Source organism: Bos grunniens, chromosome 20 (assembly GCF_055505025.1).
Source record: "Bos grunniens cultivar Pamir isolate PY7600 chromosome 20, Bosgru_T2T1.0, whole genome shotgun sequence".
In the NCBI taxonomy this organism is placed as follows: Eukaryota; Metazoa; Chordata; class Mammalia; order Artiodactyla; family Bovidae; genus Bos; species Bos grunniens.
The window spans coordinates 5,320,477-5,348,156 of NC_141184.1; the positions used below are offsets into that span (position 1 = coordinate 5,320,477).

The 27,680-nt window shown below is 48.7% G+C and overlaps 2 protein-coding genes across 4 annotated transcripts in view; one reads left to right on the forward strand and one right to left on the reverse strand.

Moving 5' to 3' along the window:
• Nucleotides 1-1,281, reverse strand: part of NSUN2 (NOP2/Sun RNA methyltransferase 2) — a 33,571-nt gene extending 32,290 nt beyond the window's left edge. For all 3 annotated transcript variants that reach the window (XM_086361160.1, XM_086361159.1, XM_086361158.1), the window contains exons 1-2: nt 1,114-1,281; nt 869-1,026 (exon numbers count right to left, since the gene is read on the reverse strand). Coding sequence is in view for 2 of the 3 variants with exons in the window: in XM_086361159.1 (XP_086217285.1) it covers nt 869-1,026; nt 1,114-1,209 (254 nt within the window). In the remaining variant the exon portion in view is untranslated. The remainder of the gene's footprint in view (nt 1-868; nt 1,027-1,113) is intronic.
• A 130-nt stretch (nt 1,282-1,411) lies between these two features.
• The window catches only part of SRD5A1 (steroid 5 alpha-reductase 1), a 37,936-nt gene continuing 11,667 nt past the window's right edge, over nt 1,412-27,680 (forward strand). The window contains exons 1-3 of the mRNA XM_086361162.1: nt 1,412-1,430; nt 1,889-2,242; nt 26,516-26,682. Of these exons, the coding sequence (XP_086217288.1) occupies nt 1,956-2,242; nt 26,516-26,682 (454 nt within the window). The 5' untranslated portion in view covers nt 1,412-1,430; nt 1,889-1,955. The remainder of the gene's footprint in view (nt 1,431-1,888; nt 2,243-26,515; nt 26,683-27,680) is intronic.

The window sequence follows — 27,680 nt, forward strand, 5'->3', positions numbered from 1 at the left end:
GACTAATACAGCCCACAGCAGGGACGGTCCCTGGCGGTCCAGTGGTTAAAATTCTATTTTTTTCCAATGTAGGGAGTGCAGGTCTGATTCCTGGTCTGAGAACTAAAATCCCACATGCCATGGGCCGAGGCCAAAATATTCGTAATAAACATTTTTAATAAGTTAAATAACGCACAGTAAACTTTAGACATCACAAAGTGAAAATCCACAACATGTAACAGACTCCCCACCCTGAAATTGCACATAAAAAGGGATGAAGCACCGCTGAACCTGCAGGGGACGCTTGAAACTTAGCTTTAATTTCCACCCATCATTCCAGTGCCCCCTCCTCCACTTATTCCCTACTTCCATGGATAAATACCCTGCTCAACAGCTGACGGGAAAAGAGCTGATCACTGCCTCCTGTCTCCTTGCTTGACTATCCTGTAGTAAAGCCTTTTCGCTTTCTGCAAGACTGTTGCCCCCGTATTTGGTCTTTTCATTGTGCAGCTTACAATAAGCCCACGTGCTCAGTTACACGACTCAAAAAAAAAAAAAAAATTAAGAGAGAGAACACCATAAGCTTCACTTAAAACTCACTAACGTCACAGGTTCTCATGTGTTCCAAAGGGTGGGGGATCGTCAATGGGCCCCCAAGAGTCAAATGCTTCTCATCTTGCACACTCGTTTCTGATTCTAACCTCCCAACTTGCCAGGTCCTCCTCCCCGTACTCCGTTGGGACACCCGTGCTCCCTCCTCTCAAGGCCTCCAGGCTCTAGCATCCACACCGCTGACGTGTGCTTCTTGGGAGAAATACATTTCCGTTTTAAACCCGGGGCATTCTAAACCCCAACTCCCCGAGAAACGTGAAAGGCACGACCCCCTTACCTCTTGTAACCGGTAATTCTTAAAGTGGCCGGGAGAGGCTCCCTGAGCGCTCCCATGAACTGGTCCCACTCGCCCTCGGGCACGATCTTGAGCTCCTGGTAGTAGTGCTCGAACAGCTTGTTCTCCTTGACGATCTCGGGGTAGCCGCCTTCCCAGCCCTGAGGAGTGAGAGAAACTTGGCACCCGGGGCCGCGAAGCCGCCCCGCAGGCCTCGGGGCCCCGGCCCGCCCTCCCCCGGGTCCTACCGCCCCATTGCGCTTTCCGCCGTCCTCCGCGCTCCCGGCCCGCTGCTGCTGCTGCTGCTGCTGCTGGAGCCGCCGGCCCCACGACCGCCGCCCCATGGCCCACGCGGCCGCGCACGCCTCCCGCACAACTCGACCCGCCACCGTCGGCCGCAAGCACTTCCGGGCTGCAGCTCGAGGACCCCGCGGGTCAGCACATGCGCCTCCCCGGGACCTGCAGGGAGGGAGGGACCTGCAGGAGCGCAAGGATTTCCGCGCCAGCTCAGGCAGCGATGCGGCCAGCCCGAGGTCGCGCGTGCGCACCGCGGCGACGACGCTCGGTGAGGGCCCGGAGTTGGGGGGGGGCTTAGTGGGCGGGACTCTAGGGGCGTGGGCGGGGCGGGCGGGCGTCCCGCCCCGTCCCCGGCGCCCAACCACGACTAGGTAGACGGTCTGGGAGTGCCCGGAGTGGGCGGGGGTCTAGAGGGCGGGGCCTGGTGGGCGGGGCTATAGGCGCGTGGGCGGGGCGGGGCGGGGCGGGGCGGGTCCGCAGCGCGCACCCAAGACTGGTGAGACAGTCGGGGAGGACCTGGAGTGGGCGGGGTTCTGGCCGTGTGGGCGTGGCGGGAGGGCGCCCCGGGCGTCCCACCTCGTCCCCGGCGCGCACCCAGGACTAGGGAGACGGGTGGCGTGTGGCTCCGGGGCCGCCCGCACGGGGCGGATCCGGGCCCAGGCTTCGGCCGCGAACCCCGGCCTCAGGTAACCGCGCCTCCCGCCCCCCACCCCACCCCGCCCGCAGCCGCCGCCGCCCTATATGTGGCCCAACGCAGCACCCGGGCCATGGAGCACGCCTGCCGTCGCCCACCATGGAGCTGGCCGAGCGGTTCCTGCTGGACGCGCTCGCCTACCTGGAATGCGCCCTGGGCGTCGTGTGCTACGTGCTGCTGAAGCTGGTGGGCTCGCCCTACGGGCGCTACGCGTCGTCCGGCTCTGCCTTCGGGCTGCCGGCGCGGGCCGCCTGGACTGTGCAGGAGCTGCCCTCGCTGGCCCTGCCGCTCCTCGCGTGCGCGGGCGCAGGCGCGCCGGCCGAGCGCCTCAACCGCTGGCCCAACTGCATCCTCCTGGCCATGTTCCTCGTCCACTATGCGCAACGGTAAGAGCGGGCGGCCCCGCGCTTCTCCCAGCCGCCCCTGGTGCGCCCTCTTCTCCCCGCCGCCCCTGGTTGATGCGCCCCCTTCCCCCCGCCGCCCCTGGTGCACCGCCCTCTTGCCACCCCGGGCCGGCTCCCTGCACCTGTACACCAGGTCCTGGCGCCCTCTCCTTCGCCCCTGCTCTCTCCCCCAGCGCCCTCTTGCTACTTTTCTAGTTCCGTGTGCACTCTTTGTTTAGGGTGGAGGATTGTTCCCCCCAATCAGATGATCACTTGCACCTTAGTCTGGTTTCCAATTACTGAATGGGTCACGTTCAGGGACTTTCTCCTCTACAATATAGGCAGGTGCCTCCAGCACTGTGAAAGTAGCCTTCCAAGAAATAAGCGGTAAACACACCTAAGGTCTTTAAGCTAACTTACAGATGTTTGGTTTTTGTGAAGAAGGCTCAATGGCTGTGTCTGTACTCTTCAGGTCTGTAACAAGTTCGGACTCTCTCCAGGTCTTAGGCTTTGGCTTTTGCACAGCTTAAGGGCTTCCCTGGTGGCTCATCTGGTAAAGAATCTGCCTGCATTGCAGGAGACCTGGGTTCGATTCTTGGGTGGGGAAGACCCCCTGGAGGAGGGAATGGCAACCCACTCCAGTATTCTTGCCTGGAGAATCCACGCGGACAGAAGAGCCTGATGGGCTACAGTCCATAGCGTCGCAAAGGGTCGGACACAATTGAGCAACTAACATTTTCACACTTTTGCATAGCTAAACCAAATAGCTGCTCGAAAGCTTAAAATCAAAATTTGAAAATTTGTATTCAGACTTCTTAAGGCTGCCCAGTGTTAAAAGGGATGTTCTCTACACATCAGGGACCTGATCTCAACTGCTTTGAGAGCGTGGGCAGATTACTTGATCTCTCTGGTTGTGGGTCCCACCTTAGGACACCCACTTCACAGAGCAGTAGAAGAAGTCAGTGCGGGTGTCTCTGAGCCTCTCTTGAATCCCTGGGCAGCTGCATCCCAGTCTGCTTTTAAGTTTTAAGCAGACACTGGGAATGGGCAGTCAGTGTTCCACGAAGTCTTTCTGAGTGCTCTGTACCTGACAGTCCTAGAGAATTCCCATAAGCAAACTCAGTAACAGACTCATCAGTGCATTTCCCAGTCACATCTGACTCTTTGCGACCCCATGGACTGTAGCCCGCAAGGCTCCTCTGTCCATAAATTCTCCAGGCAAGAATACTGGAGTGGGTAGCCATTCCCGTCTCCAGGGAATCTTCCCGACCCAGGGGCTGAACCCAGGTCTCCTGCATTGCGGGCAGATTCTTTACCGTCTGAGCCACCAGGGAAGCCCAAGTTTGCCATAAATCCGTACCAAAGCAGGGAGCCACAGCACCTAAATCTGGCCAATAGTTTCATTCATGAAGAGAGGAAACCTCTACAGCAAGGGTGCCACCCACAGTTGCTTATACTATTGTACACATAGCCCGTGTGATTTGGGGACATTTAAATTTTCCAAACTTTCCAACTTAAGCAAACTCCAGGAGATGGTGAATAACAGGGATGCCTGGTGTTCGGCAGTCCATTGGTTGCAAAGAGTCAGACTTGACTGAGCAACTAAACAATGACAAGTTTTCCAAATAGAAGAGATAAACATCTTCCATTCTACCCAAGCAGCTAATTTATTCAACGGTCATTTGACCTAAGTCAGTGAGCACTGTCGACTAAAAAAAGATGTACAACTTGAGAGTTGCAAGTTAAGTTTTATTTGGGGCAAAATGAAGACTGTGACCTGGGAGGCAGCATCTCAGAGAGCTCTGAGAGACTGCTCCAAAGCGGCAGTGGGGGAAAGTCAATATGTAAGGTTTTGGTGAAGGGGGAGTTCAATGCCATGAAGCACTCATGTTACAAAAGGTTTTTGTTAGTCATGAGGATCTGATGTCACCATGAAGGGATTTAGTGCTTTCTCTAAGATATGAGAAGATGCAAAGATTGAGATCATAAAATCTGTTCCTAAAAACATCCAACTATCTAAAGACCTTTCCCTCTAGATCCTCTGGAGCACAGAGTGCCTCACTCCACCTCGAACTCCTTCAGGGGTTGTTGAAGGTCAACAGCTGTAGCAGCCTGGGGTTCAATTTCCCTGCAGGCAGATGGCAGTGATCTTCGTAAGTGCCAATTTGTAGTTGACACGGCCCTCTTATGGTCATAAATCCAGGCATACATTGAGGGGCATTTCATAACCATTTTGTCCTGCCTTGCTGGGAAGGCTCATTCCCAGTTCTGAAGAAGGTTTTTGCTGATAAGCCACTCAGTGTGCCATTACCGGACTAGATCTTAGCAGTCAAAGACGTCGGGACACCTGTCTTCTAGTTATGGTCCAGGAAAGGATTCCCTCTTGTTGCATGAAAATACCTACAGTTACACTATTACAATCATTGATCGTATATTGAGCTATACATTTGATCAGCTGCTTCAACTCTAATCCTCATTTTCATTGGAGGCTTAGTCATACACCTGGTAATACAAGAAATAATAATCTTGTGAAAGAAGCAAAATGCAAATGGTATAGTTAATAACATTAGTGGAATTAAAAGTAAATAGTTTAGCCATGAACCTCCCGCAGCAAACCAGTTTTCTTTTTTAAAAGATCATCAAGACTAGGGAATGGGTCACTGAAAGCAGAAATCTGACTTTTCATATGGTTCACCAAATGTGTTATTTTAGAGAATTCATCAGGTATAAAAACGTAGGATTCAGTTTGAATTATGGCGCAGGTGCCTCCCTGAAATGCTGTAAGGATGTCAAGGGCCATGCAGTTGTGTAGAACTGCCTTTTTCATCAGAGAGATCTCAGAATTCAGTAGGCTAATAGCCCGATTACTATCATTTAAAGCTTATGAAAGTTGTTAAGGCTTCAGTTCAGTTCAGTTCAGTCGCTCAGTCGTGTCCGACTCTTTTCGATCCCATGAATCGCAGCACTCCAGGCCTCCCTGTCCATCACCAACTCCTGGAGTTCACTCAAACTCATGTCCATTGAGTCGGTGATGCCATCCAGCCATCTCATCCTCTGTCGTCCCCTTCTCCTCCTGCCCCCAATCCCTCCTATCATCAGGGTCTTTTCCAATGAGTCAACTCTTCACATGAGGTGGCCAAAGTATTGGAGTTTCAGCTTTAGCATCAGTCCTTCCAATGAACACCCAGTACTGATCTCCTTTAGGATGGACTGGCTGGACCTCCTTGCAGTCCAAGGGACTCTCAAGAGTCTTCTCCAACACCACAGTTCAAAAGCATCAATTCTTCGGTGCTCAGCTTTCTTCACAGTCCAACTCTCACATCCATACATGACCACTGGAAAAACCATGGCCTTGACTAGACGGACATTCATTGGCAAAGTAATATTTCTGCTTTTGAATATGCTATCTAGGTTGGTCATAACTTTCCTTCCAAGGAGTAAGCGTCTTTTAATTTCATGGCTGCAGTCACCATCTGCAGTGATTTTGGAGCCCAAAAACATAAAGTCTGACACTGTTTCCACTGTTTCCCCATCTATTTGCCATGAAGTGATGGAACCAGATGCCATGATCTTCATTTTCTGAATGTTGAGCTTTAAGCCAACTTTTTCACTCTCCACTTTGACTTTCATCAAGAAGCTTTTGAGTTCCTCTTCACTTTCTGCCATAAGGGTGGTGTCATCTGCATATCTGAGGTTATTGATATTTCTCCTGGCAGTCTTGATTCCAGCTTGTGCTTCTTCCAGCCCAGCGTTTCTCATGATGTACTCTGCGTATAAGTTAAATAAGCAGGGTGACAATATACAGCCTTGCTGTGCTCCTTTTCCTATTTGGAACCAGTCTGTTGTACCATGTCCAGTTCTGACTGTTGCTTCCTGACCTGCATATAGGTTTCTCAAGAGGCAATCAGGTGGTCTGGTATTCCTATCTCTTTCAGAATTTCCCACAGTTGATTGTGATCCACACAGTCAAAGGCCTTGGCATAGTCAATAAAGCAGAAATAGATGTTTTTCTGGAACTCTCTTGCTTTTTCCATGATCCAGAGGATGTTGGCAATTTGATCTCTGGTTCTTCTGCCTTTTCTAAAACCAGCTTGAACATTTGGAAGTTCATGGTTCATGTGAACTTCCAAATGTTGGAGAATTTTGAGCATTACTTTACTAGTGTGTGAGATGAGTGCAATTGTGCGGTAGTTTGAGCATTCTTTGGCATTGCCTTTCTTTGGGATTGGAATGAAAACTGACCTTTTCCAGTCCCGTGGCCACTGCTGAGTTTTCCAAATTTGCTGGCATATTGAGTGCAGCACTTTCACAGCATCATCTTTCAGGATTTTAGATATGGCCAATTACATCCTCTAAGGCAATGGCACCCCACTCCAGTACTCTTGCCTGGAAAATCCCATGGATGGAGGAGCCTGGTAGGCTGCAGTCCATGAGGTCACTAAGAGTCGGACACAACTGAGCGACTTCACTTTCACTTTTCACTTTCATGCATTGGAGAAGGAAATGGCAGCCCACTCCAGTGTTCTTGCCTGGAGAATCCCAGGGACAGGGGAGCCTGGTAGGCTGCCATCTATGGGGTCTCACAGAGTCGGACACAATGGAAGCGACTTAGCAGCAGCAGCAGCAGCCCCATTGAAGGCGTGCATGCACACGTGCGCACACACACACAGTAGCTGCTGAACGGTCATACCAGTAGGATACAGATCGGCGACCCACTGGGATCATACCAATGGTAGATTCGTTGGGGTTACCTCTAATTTGTTAACATGTATGACCTTAAGTTCATGGGAATCCCAGGCTACACCTTCGTATTCATCCCTGTAGATGTGATGGCCATAAATTAGTCTGACGAACCCACAGAGTTCCATACCAATCACTCTCTCTAACAGTAATGATAGACATAGTTCATAAAGCGCCCAGTCTTGTTTCAAAATTACTAGGTTGATCATTTTTAGTATGATTTAACCCTTCCCAACATAGAGGGGCTTTTAAACTAAAATGACCATAGCCTGGTATTAACCATAAGGATCCAACCCATAACTGTGAGAGTTTTCCTTTTAATAGATGAGAGGTTAATTTTTTATAGAGACTTAGCTCATCACTCTGACTGAGTTTGAATGACCCTAAGAGAAAACTTAAGTGTATGGCCAGCATCTGCTGGGGCTGCTGCTGCTGCTGCTAAGTTGCTTCCGTTGTGTCTGACTCTGTGCGACCCCAGAGACTGCAGCCCACTAGGCTCCCCCGTCCCTGGGATTCTCCAGGCAAGGACACTGGAGTGGCTAGCATCAGAGCAGATATTATTAAATGGCCATGTGAGAGGATCCCATCTAGTAATATCGTGAATAGATGAAACAGGACTGAACATTCATCTAAAATAAATTTCCTAGTGGGTATCCAGTCAGAGCCCTAGAGAGCAGAAATCCACCAAAGTAACCCAGAAGTACTAGACACAGGTAATTGGCTACAACCCAACAATTGGATTGAGTTTTAAACTAGCATAGACTCATGTCCATGATAGAAAGCATTTGATTGATAGGCATAGGTCCAAGGAATCAAGAAAACGTTATAAATGATCATACAAGTCAGATGAGCATCTTGGTCAAGCTGCCTACTTCTGATGTCCTCTTCTTCTTGCCCTAGTGGAGTGTAATTTCCTCTATTTGAGCATTGTTTTAAGGTGAGTTGGGATTTGCCTGGTGGCAAAGATGGTAAAGTGTCTGCCTGCAATGTGAGAGACCTGGGTTCGATCCCTGGGTCGGGAAGATCCCCTGGAGAAGGAAATGGCAACCTACTCCAGTACTCTTGCCTGGAAAATTCCACGGACAGAGGATCCTGGTAGGATATAGTCCATGAGATCACAAAGAGTCAGACACGACTGAGTGACTTCACTTGAACATCACTTGAGGTCAGCAGGCATCTCTATCAACCAGTCCAGCTTAGGGGCTTTTGGAAGTGGGAGTTAACCCAAGAGTCAGTTTCCCTTTGGTTTCACTGGGCATGAGCTAGTTTAGAGTACGTGATAGAAAGGTCCTTCCATCCAGGTTGGAGAAAGTTCCTTAAACTATGTCTTCTTCCAATCTTGGTTGCAGGTCATGCGTGAGGCATCTGATCTTTATCCAAAGACAGATTACTAAGATAAGCTTCAGAAACAAACCTAGAGTGTCCTTTAATAATTCAATTAAATTTTACATTAATATACCCTAACAACAAAGAACTATCCAGAAAGTAAGTCTGAGTAGAAACAGACCTCCGTTAACAAGCTGGGATTTAACATTCATTGGAACATCTCTTTCTCCCTAAAATCACCATCATTTTTACCAAATTAACACCTGTTTGTCATATAGGTCTGGTCTCAATAAACTTGGCCTGATGACTTATATAACCATAATTGATCATAGACTTTTTTGCTTTGCTGAGACTTTTATGGAGTCTCAGATTGAACTTTTAAAATAAAACCTTTCAGGGCTAGGAAGAAGAAAAAAGAAGTTGCTCAGTTGTGTCTGACTCTCTGCGACCCCATGGACTATAGCCTACCAGGTTCCACCATCCATGGGATTTTCCAGGCAAGAATACTGGAGTGGGTTGCTATTTCCTTCTCCAGGAGATCTTCTCAGTGCAGGGATTAAACCCGCATCCCCGGCATCGCAGGCAGATACTTTGCCAAAGGCTTATCACAGATTTTGCCTAGTCAGATCATCAGTCGCTCAGTTGTGTCTGACTCTTTGCAACCCCATGAATCGCAGCACGCCAGGCCTCCCTGTCCATCACTAACTCCCGGAGTTCACTGAGACTCACGTCCATGGAGTCAGTGATGCCATCCAGCCATCTCATCCTCTGTCGTCCCCTTCTCCTCCTGCCCCCAGTCCCTCCCAGCATCAGAGTCTTTTCCAATGAGTCAACTCTTCACATGGGGTGGCCAAAGTACTGGAGTTTCAGCTTTAGCATCATTCCTTCCAAAGAAATCCCAGGGCTGATCTCCTTCAGAATGGACTGATTGGATCTCCTTGCAGTCCAAGGGACTCTCAAGAGTCTTCTCCAACACCACAGTTCAAAAGCATCAATTCTTCGGCGCTCAGCCTTCTTCACAGTCCAACTCTCACATCCATACATGACCACAGGAAAAACCATAGCCTTGACTAGACGGACCTTTGTTGGCAAAGTAATGTCTCTGCTTTTCAATATGCTATCTAGTAATAAATGTTTCAAAATCGTATTTTATTTGGAAAATGACTTAGCTATTCAATAGACTTCCAACACTTAGTTAAGTACAATCGTTAGAAGTTCAAGTTACCCCAGTCTGCAGAGACTATTTTAGACAGACATTCCTAAAGCATAATTATTCTTGAGTCTATCTAAAGGTTCATATCTCATTTGCATTTTGAAGAAGTTTTTTGACTTGAGAGAATTTCCTTGCTGACAAACTTGTAACACATATAATAATATTTAACTTCTGTTAAACCTAGGTAAAATGAAAATATGCTGCTTAATGCTAATTACTCTTACACATGTCTACATTATTTAGATCAACAAACAAACATTAATATCAGTTATTTAATGCTGAATATTTCCAAGTTCAAGTGAACCTGAAATTCATTTAGGTTAATTTCTCTTGTGGTAGAATTATTTGAATTGTACACGCCCACTTGTTTTTTTCAAAGCCAATAATATTAAACGTCATTTACACACTGATCTCAGCAATCAGCAATATTATCCAAAATACAAAGATGCACACTGAGGCCTACATTTATCCAAATAAATGGAAAACAAAGTCATGTTTTCCAAACTTAGTTATGAATCAGATATCACGATACAAAACACACTAATTGTAAAAATGGTTGGAGTAAGATTTGAAAAGGCTTTGTTCCCCTTTTTTTCTTTTGGTTTCAGGAATTAGAGATGGTCTAGATAAGTGATCCAGAGAGCTCTGGTCTAAAGGTATGGGAGGAATTATTTCCTCATAGCAAGAATTCTTAGATAACTTTGTTCATCAAGCTTTCTGTGGAGTCTAAAGAATATTGTGAGCACATTGTCAAAAATTGTGTTTTTCTATGATCATAGTTTTATAGCCAAACTTTAGACCAGGTATGCTCAGCTTGGCCCTGATAATAAGGGCCGATTGGTCCCAGCAGGGATTGTGCCTCTGGGGAAGTGGTGGCCTCCATTTGATCAGCCCCAAGCTGTTAATTACGGAGGAAGTGGACAAGAACAGGAGTGCACGATGGACTGAGAGCTCGTCCCAAAGCATCCCGCCAGTCGGGAGACGTCTGTCGCCCCTGCTTTGTTGGGGCTCTGCCAGCCAGCCCAGACTGAGTAAGAAGGGATGTGTGAATCCAACCTGAGTCAGATGGTGGTGGGAGAAACACAAACCACGGGACTTGGGACACGTGCTTGGGAGATGCAAGCCCGAGTAGCTTGGTGGTCGTCTGCCGAGGCCCTGGGCTGGGTTGTGGGCTGACCCTGCCCTAAGGGAGCATTAGCATCATGAAGAACCAGAGCCAGGTGGAGGGGCTTCCCGTGGTCTGTGGGAAGGGGTGTCTGCCTGCATGTTTTTATAATCTTCCTTTAGCACACCTTGTCCGAGGATCCACTGACTCCCTGCTCATTGGTGGGCTTGTAGATGGAGGCAAGACGTTCTCTGAAGACATCGGTGAGGATGAGAGAAACTCTTGTACTTTTGCTAAGTACAAAGGCAGAATCAACAGGATCAACAGGACCTCTGTGGAGGACAGCCGGGGACGGCGGGGCAGGCCTGCCTAGGAACGAGGCAGGGCAGCTGTCAGACAGAGCACACCAAGGCCCTGACCCTGGGGATGGACAAGGATGTTTGTAGGCATTTTTTTTTATCCATGGCAAACCGCGTCATTGTGCCAGTGGCCCTTGCATAGGGTCAGCGCGGAGGTCAGCTGTTGATCTCAGGCCTCTGAGTCCAGAGGGCACTGTCCACACCTTGTCACATCACCTTGGGTTTTGTTTGTATGCAGAGTGTGACCTTTCACCTGCTCACCCCAGGCACATGTGTGCTGGAAATGAGCAACTTTCGGTTATCAGGTCTGCTCAGAGCCTCTCCACGCCAGGGTCCTGGGGTGGTGCCCTCAACCCTGTCTCAGCTCGTGTTCTGCTTTCTGTCAATCCAAGCAGGGACTCAGTGTGACCCGAACCCAGGGCGCCTGTGTCACTGATTCCCACTGGGCAGTCAGTGAGCGACTCACTGCATCATTTCTTCATCAGCCCCTCCGTGTAACGGTAGTCACAAACCCAAGTCCCACTGGAGCGCAAAGCTGTTTATTTGCCACTGGGGCCCCCAGTTACCCCCTTTACCCTAAGGCCACAGAGGAAGGGGGCCAAACACTCCCCACCCTACCCCCAAGTCCCAGAGTGTGGACTCTCAAACACCCACTGCAAGGCATGTGCTCAGCCAGGTCTGTGACCCGGTGGGATCGTGGTTCTGTTGTCATCCCTCATGGTAGCACCTCAAAGCATGTCACCTGCTTGAGGTTCAGCTTCCCTCCTGCTGGAATCCATCAGTGACCTGGGGAAAGCCTTGGTCAGCCTCTCTTTTAAATGTGTCATAAGGGAATTCCAGGGATTCCCTGGTGGCTGAGACGGTTAAGAATCCACTTGCAACGCAGAAGACCTGGGTTCAATCCCTGGGTCGGGAAGATCCACTGGAGAAGGAAATGGCAACCCACTCCAGTATTCTGGCCTTGGAAATCCCATGGACAGAGGAGCCTGGTTAGCTACAGTCCACAGGGTCGCAAAGAGTCGGACACTGAGCAGCCAACACTCAACACACAAGGGGCTTCCCAGATGGCACTAGTGGTAAAGAACTCGGCTGCCAACGTAGGAAACAAGGTTTGATCCCTGGGTCCAGAAGGTCCCTTGGAGAAGGAAATGACAACCAGTTCTAGGATTCTTACCTGGATAATCCCATGAACTTCTCTGATAGCTTTGCTTGCAATGCAGGAGACCTGGGTTTGATTCCTGGATTGGGAAGAACTGCTGGAGAAGGGATAGGCTACCCACTGCAGTATTCTTGGGCTTCCCTTGTGGCTCAGCTTCCACTGTACAATCATAAGGGATTTGAATCAGGTCATACCTGAATGGTCTAGTGGTTTTCCCTACTTTCTTCAATTTAAGTCTGAATTTGGCAATAAGGAGTTCATGATCTGAGCCACAGTCAGCTCCCGGTGTTGTTTTTGCTGACTGTATAGATCTTTTCCATCTTTGGCTGCAAAGAATATAGTCAGTCCGATTCCAGCATTGGCCATTTGGTGATGTCCGTGTGTAGAGTCTTCTCTTGTGTTGTTGGAAGAAGGTGTTTGCTATGATTAGTGCGTTCTCTTGGCAAAACTCTATTAGCCTTAGCCCTGATTCCTTCTCTACTCCAAGGCCAAATTTGCCTGTTACTCCAAGTGTTTCTTGACTTCCTACTTTTGCATTCCAGTCCCTTATAATGAAAAGGACATCTTTTTTGGGTGTTAGTTCTAGAAGGTCTTGTAGGTCTTCAGAACCATTTAACTTGAATTTCTTCAGCATTACTGGTTGGGGCATAGACTTGGATTACTGTGATATTGAATGATTTGCTTTGGAAATGAACAGAGATCATTCTGTCGTTTTTGAGATTGTATCCAAGTACTGCATTTCGGACTCTTTTGTTGACCATGATGGCTACTCCATTTCTTCTGAGGGATTCTTGCCCACAGTAGTAGATATAATGGTCATCTGAGTTAAATTTACCCATTGCAGTCTATTTTAGTTCGCTGATTCCTAAAATGTTGACATTCACTCCTGCCATCTCCTGTTTGACCACTTCCAATTTGCCTTGATTCATGGACCTAACGTTCCAGGTTCCTATGCAGTGTTGCTCTTTACAGCATCGGATCTTGCTTCTATCACCAGTCACATCCACAACTGGGTGTTGTTTTTCACTTTGGCTCTGTCTCTTCATTCCTTCTGGAGTTATTTCTCCACTGACCTCCAGCAGCATATTGGGCACCTACCGCCCTGGGGAGTTCATCTTTCAGTGTCCTATCTTTTTGGCTTTTCATACTGTTCATGGTTTACCATCCCCTTCTCCACTGGACCACGTTTTGTCAGAACTTCCACCATGACCTGTCCCTCTTGGGTGGCCCCAGAGGGCATGGCTTAGTTTCATTGAGGTGGACAAGGCTGTGGTCCATGTGATCAGATCGGTTAGCTTCCTGTGGTTGTGGTTTTCAGTCTGTCTGCCCTCTGATGGAGAAGGATAAGAGGCTGATGGAAGCTCCCTGATGGGAGAGACTGACTGAGGGGGAAACTGGGTCTTGTTCTGATGGGCAGGGCCATGCTCAGTAAATCTTTAATCCCATGTTCTGTTGATGGGAGGGGCTGTGTTCCCTCCCTGTTCTTTGACCAACCTTTGGTGGAGGTAATGAAGACAGTGGTGACCTCCTTCAAAAGGTCCCATGATGCACTGCTGCACTCAGTGCCCCCGACCCTGCAGCAGGCCACCACCAACCCACGCCTCCGCCAGAGACTCCTGCAAAGTCTGGGTCAGTCTCTTGTGAGGTCACTGTTCCTTTCTCTTGGGTCCTGTTGTGTACAAGCTTTTCCCTTATGCAGTGGAAGTGACAAATAGATTCGAAGGATTAGATCTGATAGACAGAGTGCCTGAGGAACTATGGACAGAGGTTCATGACATTGTACAGGAGGCGGTGATCAAGACCATTCTCAAGAAAAAGACATGCAAAAAGGCAAAATGGTTGTCTGAGGAGGCCTTACAAACAGCTATGAAAAGAAGAGAAGCAAAAGGCAAAAGAGAGAAGGAAAGATATACCCATTTGAATGCAGAGTTCCAAAGAATAGCCAGGAGAGATAAGAAAGCCTTCCTCAGTGATGAATGCAAAGAAATAGAGGAAAGCAATAGAATGGGAAAGACTAGAGACCTCTTCAAGAAAATTAGAGATACCAAGGGAACATTTCATGCAAAGATGGGCACAATGAAGGACAGAAATGGTATGGACCTAACAGAAGCAGAAGATATTAAGAAGAGGTGGCAAGAATACACAGAAGAACCATACAAGAGAGCTTCAAGACCCAGATAATCATGATGGGGTGGTCACTCACCTAGAGCCAGACATCTTGAATGCAAAGTCAAGTGGGCCATAGGAAGCATCACTACAAACAAAGCTAGTGGAGGTGATGGAATTCCAGTTGAGCTATTTCAAATCCTAAAAGATGATGCTGTGACAACGGCTCCACGCAATATGCCAGCAAATTTGGAAAACTCAGCAGTGGCCACAGGACTGAAAAAGGTCCATTTTCATTCCAATCCTAAACAAAGGCAATGTCAAAGAATGCTCAAACTACTGCACAACTGCACTCATCTCACAAGCTAGCAAAGTAATGCTCAAAATTGTCCAAGCAAGGCTTCAATAGTACATGAACCGTGAACTTCCAGATGTTCAAGCTGGATTTAGAAAAGGCAGAGGAACCAGAGATCAAATTGTCAACATCCGTTGGATCATCGAAAAAACAAGAGAATACCAGAAGAACATCTACTGCCCTACTGACTGCTCCAAAGCAGTCAGTGTGGATCACAACTGATTCTGTGGATCACAACCAACTGTGAAAATTCTTAAAGCAATGGGAATACCAGATACCTGACCTACCACCTGAGAAATCTATATACAGGTCAGGAAGCAACAGTTAGAACTGGACATGGAACAACAGACTGATTCCAAATAGGGAAAGGAGTACATCAAGGCTGTATATTGTCACCCTGCTTATTTAACTTATATGCAAAATACATCATGAGAAATGCTGGACTGGATGAAGCACAAGCTGGAATCAAGATTGCTGGGAGAAATATCAATAACCTCAGATATACAGATGACACCACCTTTATGGCAGAAAGTGAAGAGGAACTAAAGAGCCTCTTGATGAAAGTGAAAGAGGAGAGTGAAAAAGTTGGTATAAAACTCAACATTCAGAAACTAAGACTATGGCATCTGATCCCATTACTTCATGGTAAATAGATGGGGAAATAGTGAGAGACTTTATTTTTCTGGGCTCCAAAATCACTGCAGATGATGACTGCAGCCATGAAATTAAAAGATGCTTGCTCCTTGAAAGAAAAGTTATGATCAACCAAGACAGCATGTTAAAAAGCAGAGACTTTACTTTGCCAACAAAGGTCCGTCTAGTCAAAGCTATGGTTTTTCCAGTAGTCGTATATGGATGTGAGAGTTGGACTGTAAAGGAAGCTGAGCACAGAAGAATTGATGCTTTTGAACTGTGGTGTTGGAGAAGACTCTTGTTCAGTTTTCTTGCTATAAAAAATAACGCAATCATTCAGCAAATGATTTGACCCTCGAAATAGAAGCAATTGGACATCATCTCCCAGGGCAGCTTCTAAGGTAACTAACCCAAGTTTGAGGAACACTTAAGTAGCCAACTTGGGTGATCTGGCAGTACCTTAGGTAATGGTGGGCTTCCTCCGTGGCTCAGTGACGGGAAATCCGCCTGCAACACTGGAGACACAGGTTCAATTCCTGGGTCAGGAAGATACCCTGGAGGAGTAGATGGCAACCCACTCCAGTATTCTTGCCTGGAGGATCCCAGGAACAGAGGAGCCTGCTGGGCTACGGTCCACGGGCCATAAAGTCAGACATGACTGAGCATGCATCTACTTATCTACTTACTAGGAAATGGCAGATCTAACCATTTTCAAATGTTTAAATGAGAATTGTTGTTAATTTTAATAATTACTGGCTTCACTTCTTTCTCAACAATCTGACATCACTGTAATCTACAACACTTCTAGATTTGGATCAGTTCCTTTTGCTTATCCTTCCTTCTGTAAAAAGAAAGGAATTTAGTGATTACAGTGATTAAACTGCAATAAAGCTACATACTTAAACAAGGATTTTGCCCTTTCAAGGTGAGGCTGCAAACACAAAGAATACTGTGCTGTCGGTCACTCTGTGAAAATCGAAAATGAAGTCGCTCAGTCGTGTCCAACTCTTTGCAACCCCGTGGACTGTAGCCCACCAGGCTCCTCCGTCCATGAGATTCTCCAGGCAAGAATACTAGAGTGGGTTGCCATTTCCTTCTCCAGGGGATCTTTCTGACCCAGGGATCGAACCCAGGTCTTTCGCATTGCAGGCAGACGCTTTAACCTCTGAGCCACCAGGGAAGCAGTCTGGGCCAAGACTGGATTCGGATTCTTCGAAGTTTTCTTGAAATGCTGCTTTTAATAACAGATAGTATGAGTTTTCTAGTAGCAGAAAGTGAAGAGGAAATAGAGTCTCTTGATATGGGTGAAAGAGGAAAGTGAAAAAGCTAGCTTAAAACTCAACGTTCAAAAAACTAAGATCATGGTATCTGGTCCCATCAGTTCATGGCAAATAGATGGAGAAAAGGGGGACACAGTGACAAATTTTTTCTTGGGCTCCAAAATCACTGTGGATGGGGACTGTAGCCATGAAATTAAAAGACACCTGCTCCTTGGAAGGAAAGCTATGACAAACCTAGACAGCATATTAAAAAGCAGAGATGTCACTTGGTCAACAAAATGTTCATATAGTCAAAGCTATGGTTTTTCCAGTAGTCACTTAGGGATGTGGGAGTTGGACCATAAAGAAGGCTGAGCACTTAAGAATTGATGCTTTTGAACTGTGGTATTGGAGAAGACTCCTGAGAGTCCCTTGGATTGCAAGGAGATCAAACCAGTCACTCTGTACTTTGGCATAAAAGTTTTCCACACGGCAAAGGCTGAAGATCTGGTGTGCCCTTCTCGTTCTCCAGTTTTCTGCTGTGTTCTCATTTTATACGTGCCTTGTTCTTGCATGCATGCTTAGTCACTCAGTCATGTCTGAGTCTTTGTGACCCTATGGACTGTAGCCCACAGGCTCCTCTGTCTTTTTTTAGGATCTTTTTTTAATTTAAGTCATTCAGTCCTATCCGACTCTTTGCAACCCCATGAACTCTCCAGGCCAGAATACTGGAGCCTTTCCCTTCTCCAGGGGATCTTCCCAACCCAGGGATCGAACCCAGGTCTCCTGCACTGCAGGCGGACTCTTTACCAGCTGAGCCACAGTTCAGTTCAGTCACTCAGTCATGTCTGACTCCTTGCGACCCCATGGACTGCAGCATGCCACACTTCCCTATCCATCACCGACTCCCGGAGTTTACCCAAACCCATGTCCATTGAGTTGGTGATGCCATCCAGCCTCTGTCGTCCCCTTCTCCTCCCGCCTTCAGTCTTTCCCAGCATCAGGGTCTTTTCCAATGAGTCACTTCTTCACATCAGGTGGCACAAGTATTGGAGCTTCAGCTTCAGCATCAGTCCTTCCAATGAATATTCAGGCTGATCTCCTTTAGGATGGACTGGTTGGATCTCCTTGCAGTTCAAGGGGCTCTCAAGAGTCTTCTCCAACACCACAGTTCAAAAGCATCAATTCTTCAGCGCTCAGCTTTCTTTATATGAGCTGTTGGTTTCAATGATATTGTGTTGGTTTCCACCAAACATCAGCATGAATCAGCCGTGGGTAGCATATGTCCCCTCCTCCTTGAACCTCCCTCCCACCTCTCCTCATCCCACCCCTCTTGGTTGTCACAGAGCCCCAGTTTGAGTTCCCTGAGTCACACAGCAAGTTCCCATGGGCTGTGTATTTTACACATGGCAGTGTACATGTATCCGCGTTACTCTCTGCACGCAGCCCGCCCTCTCCTGCCCCCACCCCCGTCCCGTCTGTAATTCTGTTCTCTGTATCTGTGTCTCCACTGCTGCCTTTGATTTTGCCCGAGTCTTTCAGGTTCCAAGAAATCAGATTTCTCCTTGCCACTCATCAGGTCTCTTCTGAATGTATTAGGGATCAGGGCTTAAAATACATGTCTACGTATTGTGTGCAGGAGAACCTGTGGTTGAGACACATGCTCCTTGTGGAAAACTTACATAAAGTGCGGAAGAATTTAAGGAAACAAAAGTAAACCCACCTAGAATTCCACCCCTCGGATAACACTGGTAGTATTTTGAAATATCTCTTTCCCATCCCCGCCACTGTTTTTTTTTAAATATAGACCATTTTATTTTAAGTCTTTGTTGACTTTGCTACACTGTCTCTTCTGTTTTATGTTTTGGGTTTTTTGCCCCCAGGCATGTGGGATCTTAGTTCCCCGACCAGGGATCAAACCTGCACCCTTTGCATTAGAAAGTGAGGTCATAATCACTGGGTCACCAGGGAAGTCCCTCCTTCATTGTTTTTTTATAAGTTTTGGATCATTTTTTCTCAAGTAGTCATGATAACAACACGGATATATAAGCACACAAAATCTTATATCCCGCTTCCATCAATTCGCATAAGTACTGTCCTAGCTTAGTAGAAATATAAAGAAATAAAGATGACTTCTAAAGCCTAATGTGCTGCAGCATGAGTAGACAGAGACAGCCCTGCCTGGTCCGGCTCCTGGCTGGCCCCTTGGGATGCGGTGGCTGACACACCAGGGATGTTGCCGTGGAGGGGGCCACCTCCTGCTGTCTCCCTCCATCATCACCCAGGAGAGAGTTCCGCCATGTTCCCCTGAGCCTCTGGTCCTCATCTTTTCATCAGGTTAAGAGTAATGGTTCTGACATGTTAAAAAAGGCATCTGTAGGATTAGGGATTATGGAGACCATTCTGTCAGAAACTATGAGAACTCCTCTTCTGCTAAGTGTGTAAACTCACCCCCAAAAGGAGGTGGACTGCAAGCTGCCCCGAGCCATCAAAGCACCACGGAGATTCCAGCATCTCAGAGATTTAGGTTTACCTGGTCATCAAGCATGCCCGTGTTCCTGATTGCCTTACAAACACCAACTTTATGGAAAGGCCATATTCTTTCTTGACAAGGAACAGAAAGAAAGTGAGCAAGCTGTAACACAATGAGGAACGAAGTGTCAGGTGTAATCCCACACCCCTCCTGATGATGCAGGAAACAGGATTTCTTCCTAGCTCCTCAGGACCTGGCGGTTGTGTATGCAGAAGAGGAAATGGCTTTATACCCTGGTTTCTCCAAAGATGCGCTTCATGGTTTCTCAAGAGATGATTTCTGTGCTAAGGAATTTTCAGTCTCTGACTTACGCCTGTTTTCCAGGAGGGGTGCTGTTCGTGTCCCAAAGGCAATGGTGAGAGCAAGGTGGTGTGTGAGATTGTTTGAACACAAACACGCTCCATAACAAGGGGACCTAGGTTCCAGACCTGGCTCCTGGCAGGAGCTGTGTCTGCCCAGCAGAGGCGCTCGCCTCCCCTCCTGTCTGAGCCTGGACCTTCCCCTGGATAAACAGCTGGGGTCACCGCCAACTTTGAGCTGCTCTTGTCCCTCCAAAGTCTGGAGGGAGGTTCAGGAAAAGCCGTGTCCAGAGGCTGCCCCTTTGGCCCAAGGCAAAGGAAAACGCTGCTGACAGCAGCTGCATGGCTTTCCAAGGAAAAGGAAATAACCCAGAAGGAGAAAGACTACCCAGAAGATGCCAGGAGTGGGCAGGGCGCTCCCCTCTGGAAGGCGTGTCGCATCTGAGTGTCCAGATGCTGAAGACCCAGGCCTCGGCCTGTGAGCCGGGGCGGCCAGTCCCGGGGTCATTCTCAGCCTCTGGGGAAGGAGAGGGTGGGGAGGACAATCTCAGCTCCCTGCTGGAGGTCTGTGGGCCTGGGTGGCATTGCTTGGGACAGTTTGTTCCAACCTCCTGGTTTTGTGGACATCAGGGTCCCTGCTGAGCCCTCCAAGGACAGAGAGCAACAGAAGAGACTGTCAGCCTAAGGCCCTGTCTCCAGTCCTGGCCCCTTTCGTGACATCTCACGTGAGACCAAAGAGAGAGAAATCCCCTCCCCAGGTCGTTTGTGACCGGCTCCCACAGGCACAGAGGTCAGGGCACCCTTCCAGGCCATCCGGGGAACAGGACAGGTGTGTGCAGTCTCCACCGGCCACCGGCCAGCCCCAGACCGCAGTGGCTGTCCGAAACCCAAGTGCTGGGGCCACAGGCAAGAGTGCTTTCTAAGAAAACCCAGTTAACATGTCCAGATTAGATCTGCTGTTGTGATCTGGACTAAGGACTATGAACTTCCCTGGAAAGGGCCAAGTGTGTCTGCCCAGCTTTCTGGCCCAAAGGGCAAAGGAAGATCCTTGGTGTCGGAATTGGTAACTGAAGAGGAAACAGACGTTCACAGAAATTGTGTCGAGAGAATTCAAAATATAATAACACCTCAATGCAGTTTTGGTAATAGAGGTGTAATGAGAAGAATGGGATTCTTTTTTGTTGTTGCTGGGGAATAAAATTTAACTCGTGGCTTCCCTGGAGGCTCAGTGGTAAAGAATCCACTAGCAATGCAGGTGAGGGATCAATCCCTGGGTGGGGAAGGTCCTCTGGAGAAGGAAATGGCCACCCACTCCAGTACTCTTACCTGGGAAATCCCAAGGACAGAGGAGCCTGGCAGGCTGCAGTCCATGGGGCCACGAACAGTCAGACATGACTTAGTGACTAAACAACAATAACAACAACAAATTGGTGGCATAAGAAAGTGAAAGTGTTAGTTGCCCAACTGTGTCCAACTCTTTGCAACCCCATGGACTGTAGCCCACCAGGCTCCTCCGTCCATGGAATTCTCCAGGCAGGAATACTGGAGTGGGTTGTCAGTCACTTCTTCAGAGGATCTTCCCAAGCCAGGGATCAAATCCGGGTCTCCCACATTGCAGGCAGATTCTTTACTGTCTGAGCCACCAGGGAAGCTGGTATAAGAAATGGCTTAAAGGCCTTCAATTTTCACAAGCTTTGTAAATTTGTACCTTGTCTATCGCACACATTTTTACCACCGTGAGTTACAGATTCCCGCACAGATTGCACTGCACTGAGCCAGTCGGTTGCTCAACTTCTTTGGAAGGAGCCTCACCTTTAGTTGTTCCCCACAGACTGTATGCAGCAGCCTACCCCAGCCTTTTCAGCATCACGGACCAGTTCCATGAAGGACGGTTTCTTGGCAGACCGGGATGATTCAAGCACAGTAGGGCTCAAGCTATTATGAGAATCTAAAGGCACCGCTGTGGAGAAGGCGATGGCGCCCCACTCCAGCACTCTTGCCTGGGAAATCCCATAGACGGAGGAGCCTGGTAGGCTGCAGTCCATGGGATCACGAAGACTCGGACATGACTTCACTTTCACTTTGCACTTTCATGTATTGGAGGAGGTCATGGCAGCCCACTCCAGTATTCTCGCCTGGAGAATCCCACGGCCAGGGAGCCTGGCGGGGCTACACAGTCCGTGGGGTCGCACAGAGTCGGACACAGCTGAGCACGCACGTGCACGCTATAACAAAACAGCCCACGCTCCACTTAGCGTCAAAGCGCGAATTGCCCAATAGCGTTCCTCGTTCTGACGCGGTGGGCGGGTTTGCAGACCCCGGCACCACGTGACAGAACACCGAGCTCAGCGAGCCCTGTGCAAAGAGATGAGATCGCCACACGCATGGCCTGTCGCGCCCCCGAACTCCCTCCAGGCAAGACGTTAACAGAGGCCCGTGGCCGCCTTCCAGGACAGCTTTATTTACGGACACTGAAATCTGAATTTTGTACGATTTTCATGTGTCATGGAATAGTCTTTTGATTCCTCCCCGCCCCCCGCCGCCCACCCAACACACACACTATTTACAAATGTAAAAAGCGTTCTTAGCTCCCAGGCTGTAGACAGCGGGTGGAGGTCTGGACTCAGCCCGGCGGCTGTGTTTGCCGACACCTGATCCACACTCACACTGGTGTCACAGAACGTCAGTGACCCAGGAGACCGGTCAGGAAGGCTAAACGAGGCAGCTCTGGGCTCCACCTTTACGGCGTGCCAGCCAGTAGCTCAGACGGTAAAGCGTCCGCCTCCAATGCAGGAGACCAGGGTTCGATCCCTGGGTCGGGGAGATCCCCTGGAGAAGGAAATAGCCACCTACTCTAGTATTCTTGCCTGGAGAATCCCATGGACAGAGGAGCCTGGTGGGCTATAGTCCGTGGGATCGGAAAGAGTCAGACACAACTGAGAGCTAACACACACACAGCCGGTGTTTGCCCATGCAGAATTGGAAACCAGAGGGGAGAAATCTTCAGGTTACAGAAAGTTACAGAGGTCTTCACCTCCGCAGTGTTTCCTCAGACTTGGCCCTTCAGCATTGCATACGTTTATAACCTAGAGATATGTGGCGACTAACCTAGAAATTTGCCTTCAACTGTAGTTTGTTTTTTTTTTTTGGCCTGACCACGCTGCATGCGAGATTTTAGTCCCCTACCCAGGGATTGAACCCGTGCCGCCTGCAGTGGAAGGTGAAGTCTTAACAATTGGACTTCCAGGGAAGGCCCCTTCAACCACCTTTTGCTGCTGCTGCTAAGTCGCTTCAGTCGTGTCCGACTCTGTGTGACCCCATAGAGGGCAGCCCAGCAGGCTCCGCCATCCCTGGGATTCTCCAGGCAAGAACACTGGAGTCGATTGCCATTTCCTTCTCAACCACTTTTTAGGACCTGGTTTTTCTACTCTGAGCTTCCTGGGTTTTTTTCCTCCACTTCAGATCGTGCATCCCTGTTAGCCCATGTTGAACTCTGTGTGGATTCTGCTCAGGTCAGCCATCCCAGACTCTCAGGACCTGAGCACTCTGCATTTCTGCGGGCATGTTTCTAAACCCAGCCCACACCCCCTGCATGCCCCACCAGTCTTATTTCCTGCTCACTTTTCTTCCCTCATGTTTCTCCAAACTTGGAATTCTAGTATTTTCTCAGTTGGTCCTGCAGTTTCTTTCCTGGAAAATTCCTTGAGACCGTAGCTTCCCGAGAAGTTTGTTTTCCCCAACTTTCTCACCATACAGTCCCCTTCCTGCTTTCCCAAGGCTCGGGAATCCCCTGAGCTGACTTGGGGAATGAGATCGCTTATTCCTGGTGCTTCTCAAGTCTGGGCCCTCGGGGACAGGCTGAGAACCGGTCTGTCTTGTCATCAGCCGCTTCCTCTGGCTCTAACACAGGGCCCTCTGCCCTGGCTGAGAATCTGGGGGGAGCAGAAAGGTGCCATGGCAACAGTGCCCGGTCGCGACCCCTCAGAACCCCTGCCTGTTTCTGAGGGAGCCTGTGCCGGGACCCCCAGTCAAGACCCAGCCCTGGTCTTGCAGTGTCGCTGTTTGCATTCGCCTGCGTCCCAGTGCCAGTCAACTTGTACCAGCGTCAGCCCGGGTAGGAGCCACGGTTCCCCGACGCAGAGGGAAATGGCTCTTCTTTCTGTGTACCGCACAGCACGTGGGCTGCCCCCGCGGCTCAGCGGTAAAGAATCTGCCTGCAAATGCAGGAGATGTGGGTTTGAGCCCTGGGATGGGAAGATTCCCTGAGGAGGAAGTGGCAGCCCGCTCCAGCCTTCTTGCCTGGAGAATTCCATGGACAGAGGAGCCTGCAGAGAGCGTCAAAAAGAGTTGGATACAGTTGAGCACACATGTACCTTGGGACATAGCGTGTGGATTCTTATTACCCACCCAGGGAGCGAACCTGCACCCCCCTGCGTTGGAAACGTAGAGTTGTTATCACTGGGCCACCAGGAAAGTCCCTCCCTGTTCTTTTTGAGGGGCTTGTGAAGGGGGCGACAGAGGACCAGATGGTTGGATGACATCACCGACTCAGTGGACGTGAGTTTGAGTAAACTGTGGGAGTTGGTGACGGACAGGGAGGCCTGGCGTGCTGCCGTCTGTGGGGTCACAAAGAGCGGCTGAGCTGTCAGCACTGTGGTTTCCAGGCAAATAGCTGCCCCACTCGTGGTGTCATCGCCTGATGGATGCTTCCCGTCCAGCTCTTGCTTTGCCCTAAACTTACACAAGGTCTCTGGGGGAAGTGGCTGAACAAGATGAGAACCTGCTTGTGATTCCTGGGAAAGCTCTCCCGAGATGCTGAGTGAAACTGTTGGGGAGAGAATGCCTTGAGGATGTGACTTCGCAGTACTGTTATTGTGCTCTGACTGTTAACAGTCGTTTGTGTTTTTACCCTGGAGCAGAGGGCCAAAACGGAAACTATAAGTGTGCACATTTTCCCGTTTTAAGCTGTCATTTACGTAAATCAACTTCCATTTGATCAGTTTTGGTGACTGGATCCGGTTGTGTGGTCATCACCACAACCCAGAGGTATAGGACGTCGCATCCCCATATGTGCCCTTTGTGCTTCTTTGCTGCTGATCCCTTCCCCTGGCTCTAGTTTTGGCTTTTCTAGAATTCCTTGCATCTGAATTCTTTTTCCTTGATAGAGGGATTAAAGTTGTCACTTTCTTCTTTGGTCAGTTTTGGTCACCTTTGTCTTTTAAGAATTTTGTCTGCTTCATCCGTGTTGTCAAATTTGTTGGCATAAAGCTGTTGAAATCGTTTCTTATTATCGTCTTAAGGGCTATAGGCTATGTAGTGATGACCCCCTTTTAAATATATGACGCATTGATTTTAAAGAGAAAATTCACACACAACATAAAGTTTTACATCTTGTTTTTTTCCTATATTTCTAGCTTCTTGTCCTTTTAATTTCTGTCTTTAAACTTCTACTGATGTACACTAAGGGCTTCCCAGGTGGCGCAGTGGTAAAGAATCCTCTTGCGAATGCAGGAGGCACAGGAGACAAGGGTTCGATCCCTGGGAAGGGAAGATCCCCTGGAGAAGGAAATGGCAACCCACTCCAGCATTCTTATCTGGGAATGCTATGGACAGAAGAGCCTTGTGGGCTGCAGTCCACGGGGTTGCAAAGACTCGGATACAACTGAGCAGCTAAGCAACAGTGTCCACCTAAACCAAGGCAGTACAACCAGAGAGCACAGAATCCACTGCAGTGCAGGAGACCCAGGCTCCACCCCTGCGTCAGGAAGATCCCATGGAGAAGGAAATAGCAACCCACTCCAGCATGCCTGCCTGGAGAATCCCACGGACAGAGGAGCCTGGAGGGCTGCAGCCCATGGGATCACAAAGAGTCAGACGGGGCTGAGCAACCCTAAGACTGTTGTTCAGTCATTAAGTCACGTCTGACTCTTTATGACCCCATGGACTGCAGCACGCCAGGCTTCCCTGTCCTTCACTATCTCCCTGAGCTTGCTCAGACTCATGTCCACTGAGTCAGTGATACCATCCAACCATCTCGTCCTCCCCTTCTCCTCCTGCCCTCAATCTTTCCCAGCATCACAATCTTTTCCAGTGAGTCAGCTCTTCGTATCAGGTGGCCAAAGTGTACTTAAACTCAGCCACTCACTAGCCCATGACCTTAAGCAGATGACTGGGGCATGCTGAGTCTTAACCGTGTCCTCTGTCAAGTGTGGTGACAGTGACTCTGTGCAGGGAGCTGGGAGGCCTTGCCCGTGGTGGGCACTAGGGAGATGACAGCCATCGCCATGGTGACAGATAAAGTAACGGTGGCCCTCAAATTCAAACACCTTGGACCAGACTGAGTCACTGGTGTCAGGAGGATGGGACCTTCCGTTCTCTCTCATTCCGTGCATCTGTTTCACACTCTGTATAACTAGAACCCTGAACTTTTGCACAGTGGTGTACATTATTGAAACACAGTTAATTCTTTAACTAGAAATTCTGCTTTCAACAGATATAGTACATCTGTGCAAGTATTCCTAAGAATGACTTTTATATAAAAATCAAGATTAAAAATCCAAGGCACTTAAAGCAGAGCTTCTCAATCTGTTTCTCATTATAGCACACAAGGTACATGACACATATAATCTGACAAGAAGGCTCCCTGGGAAGACATAGCTGTTTCGGAGCACTGGCCTCCCCAGATCCTGCCCCGATCAGCTGGAGGGCTTAGGCAGCACTGCTCTGGCACACCTGTAATTCGGTGCTGAGCTCCTCTAGTTGGAAAACTCTGCAAGACATCTGGGACAATTAGAGATAATAGTAATAGAATAGCCAGTAAGTGAAAGGCGCTCAGTCATGTCCCACTGTTTGCGATCCCATGGATTGTAGCCTGCCAGGCTCCTCTGTCCATGGGATTCTCCAGGCAAGAGTACTGGAGTGGGTTGCTATGCCCTCCTCCAGGGGATCTTCCCAACCCAGGGATCGAACCCTGGTCTCCTGCATTGCAGGTAGATTTTTCACCGTCTGAGCCACCATGGAAGCCCAAGAGCCAGTTGAGGAAATATCTAATCGTTGCTGCAAGAAGAAAATAAAGAAAATCTTCATGCTTAAAAAGAAAAAAAAAAGTTTAAGACATTAAAGGAGAATTGCTGACATTAGATTCTTTATCATTGTTGCTTTAAAAAATATACATTTCTTGTCTCTGAAGGAGCTTGGTTTTCCCATTTCTGATCCGAGGAGGGAAGCCCATGCCGCTGTATGCCTTCCTATTGGCGTTCATCTTCTGCACCTATAACGGCTACCTGCAGAGCAGGTACCTGAGTCAGTACGCAGTGTACGCGGACGACTGGCTCAGCGACCCCCGGTTTCTAACAGGTGAGTGTCCTCAGTGACGCCTCCCGTCCCTGTGACCTTCAGCTCGGTGTTCACCTTCTGGTAGGGTCCAGTTAGAAAGCACACGCGTCTTGAGAGAACAGAGAGTCTGTGAAGGCCCCTTGACCTAGGCCAGGGGGCTGAGCGCTGGCGGGATGGAGGGTCAGGCTGTCCCCGTGACGCAGGCGCCCTGCTCTCTCACCCACTCAAGCGCCGAAAGCACAGATACCTGTTCTTAAGGTGACCTAAAAATAGCAACAAGCTGCAGCAGACTGAGCAAGGCACTGAGACTGAGGCCACTTGGGCACTAACAGGCCGTGTAATCTAAGACTGTCATCAAACCTCCTACAGTTTCTTCTGGAAAGCGAGAGAAAGTCGGTCATCTTCAGCGAGACAGTTAGACTTTAAACTCTGAGGTTTATGAGGTTTTTGAAAATTTTTTTTATTTTTATCAGTTAATATAAAGTAGCACATTTTCCAGGCTTCCCTGGTGGTGGCTCAGACAGTAACGAATCTTCCCACAATGCAGGAGACCCGGGTTCCATCCCAGGGTCAGGAAGATTCCCTGGAGGGAGGAATGGCAATCTGTGCCAGTATTCTTGCCTGGAGAATCCCATGGACAGAGGCCCTGGTGGACCACAGTCCTTGGGGTCGCAGAGTCAGACACAGCTGAGCGACTAACACTTTGACTTTCCTAGTACATTTTCCAGTTCTAATTATAACCTTACAATTTCTAAAAACAAAAATGGTAAAAAAAAGTCATCAAAAATATTTGCAAGGATGTTAAAAATATGTACTTTGGGGGCTCTTGTCTATAAGGAAAGTTCTATATGCTTACCCTCCTAATGTTTAGAAATTCTAGCACATTCAGTTATAGCTTTCTCCCAAGGTAGCTAGTGGGCTTCCCGGGTGGTGCAGTGGTAAAGAATCTGCCTACCCATGCCAGAGACGTGAGTTCGATCCCTGGGTCAGGAAGATCCCCTGGAGAGGGAAATGGCTAC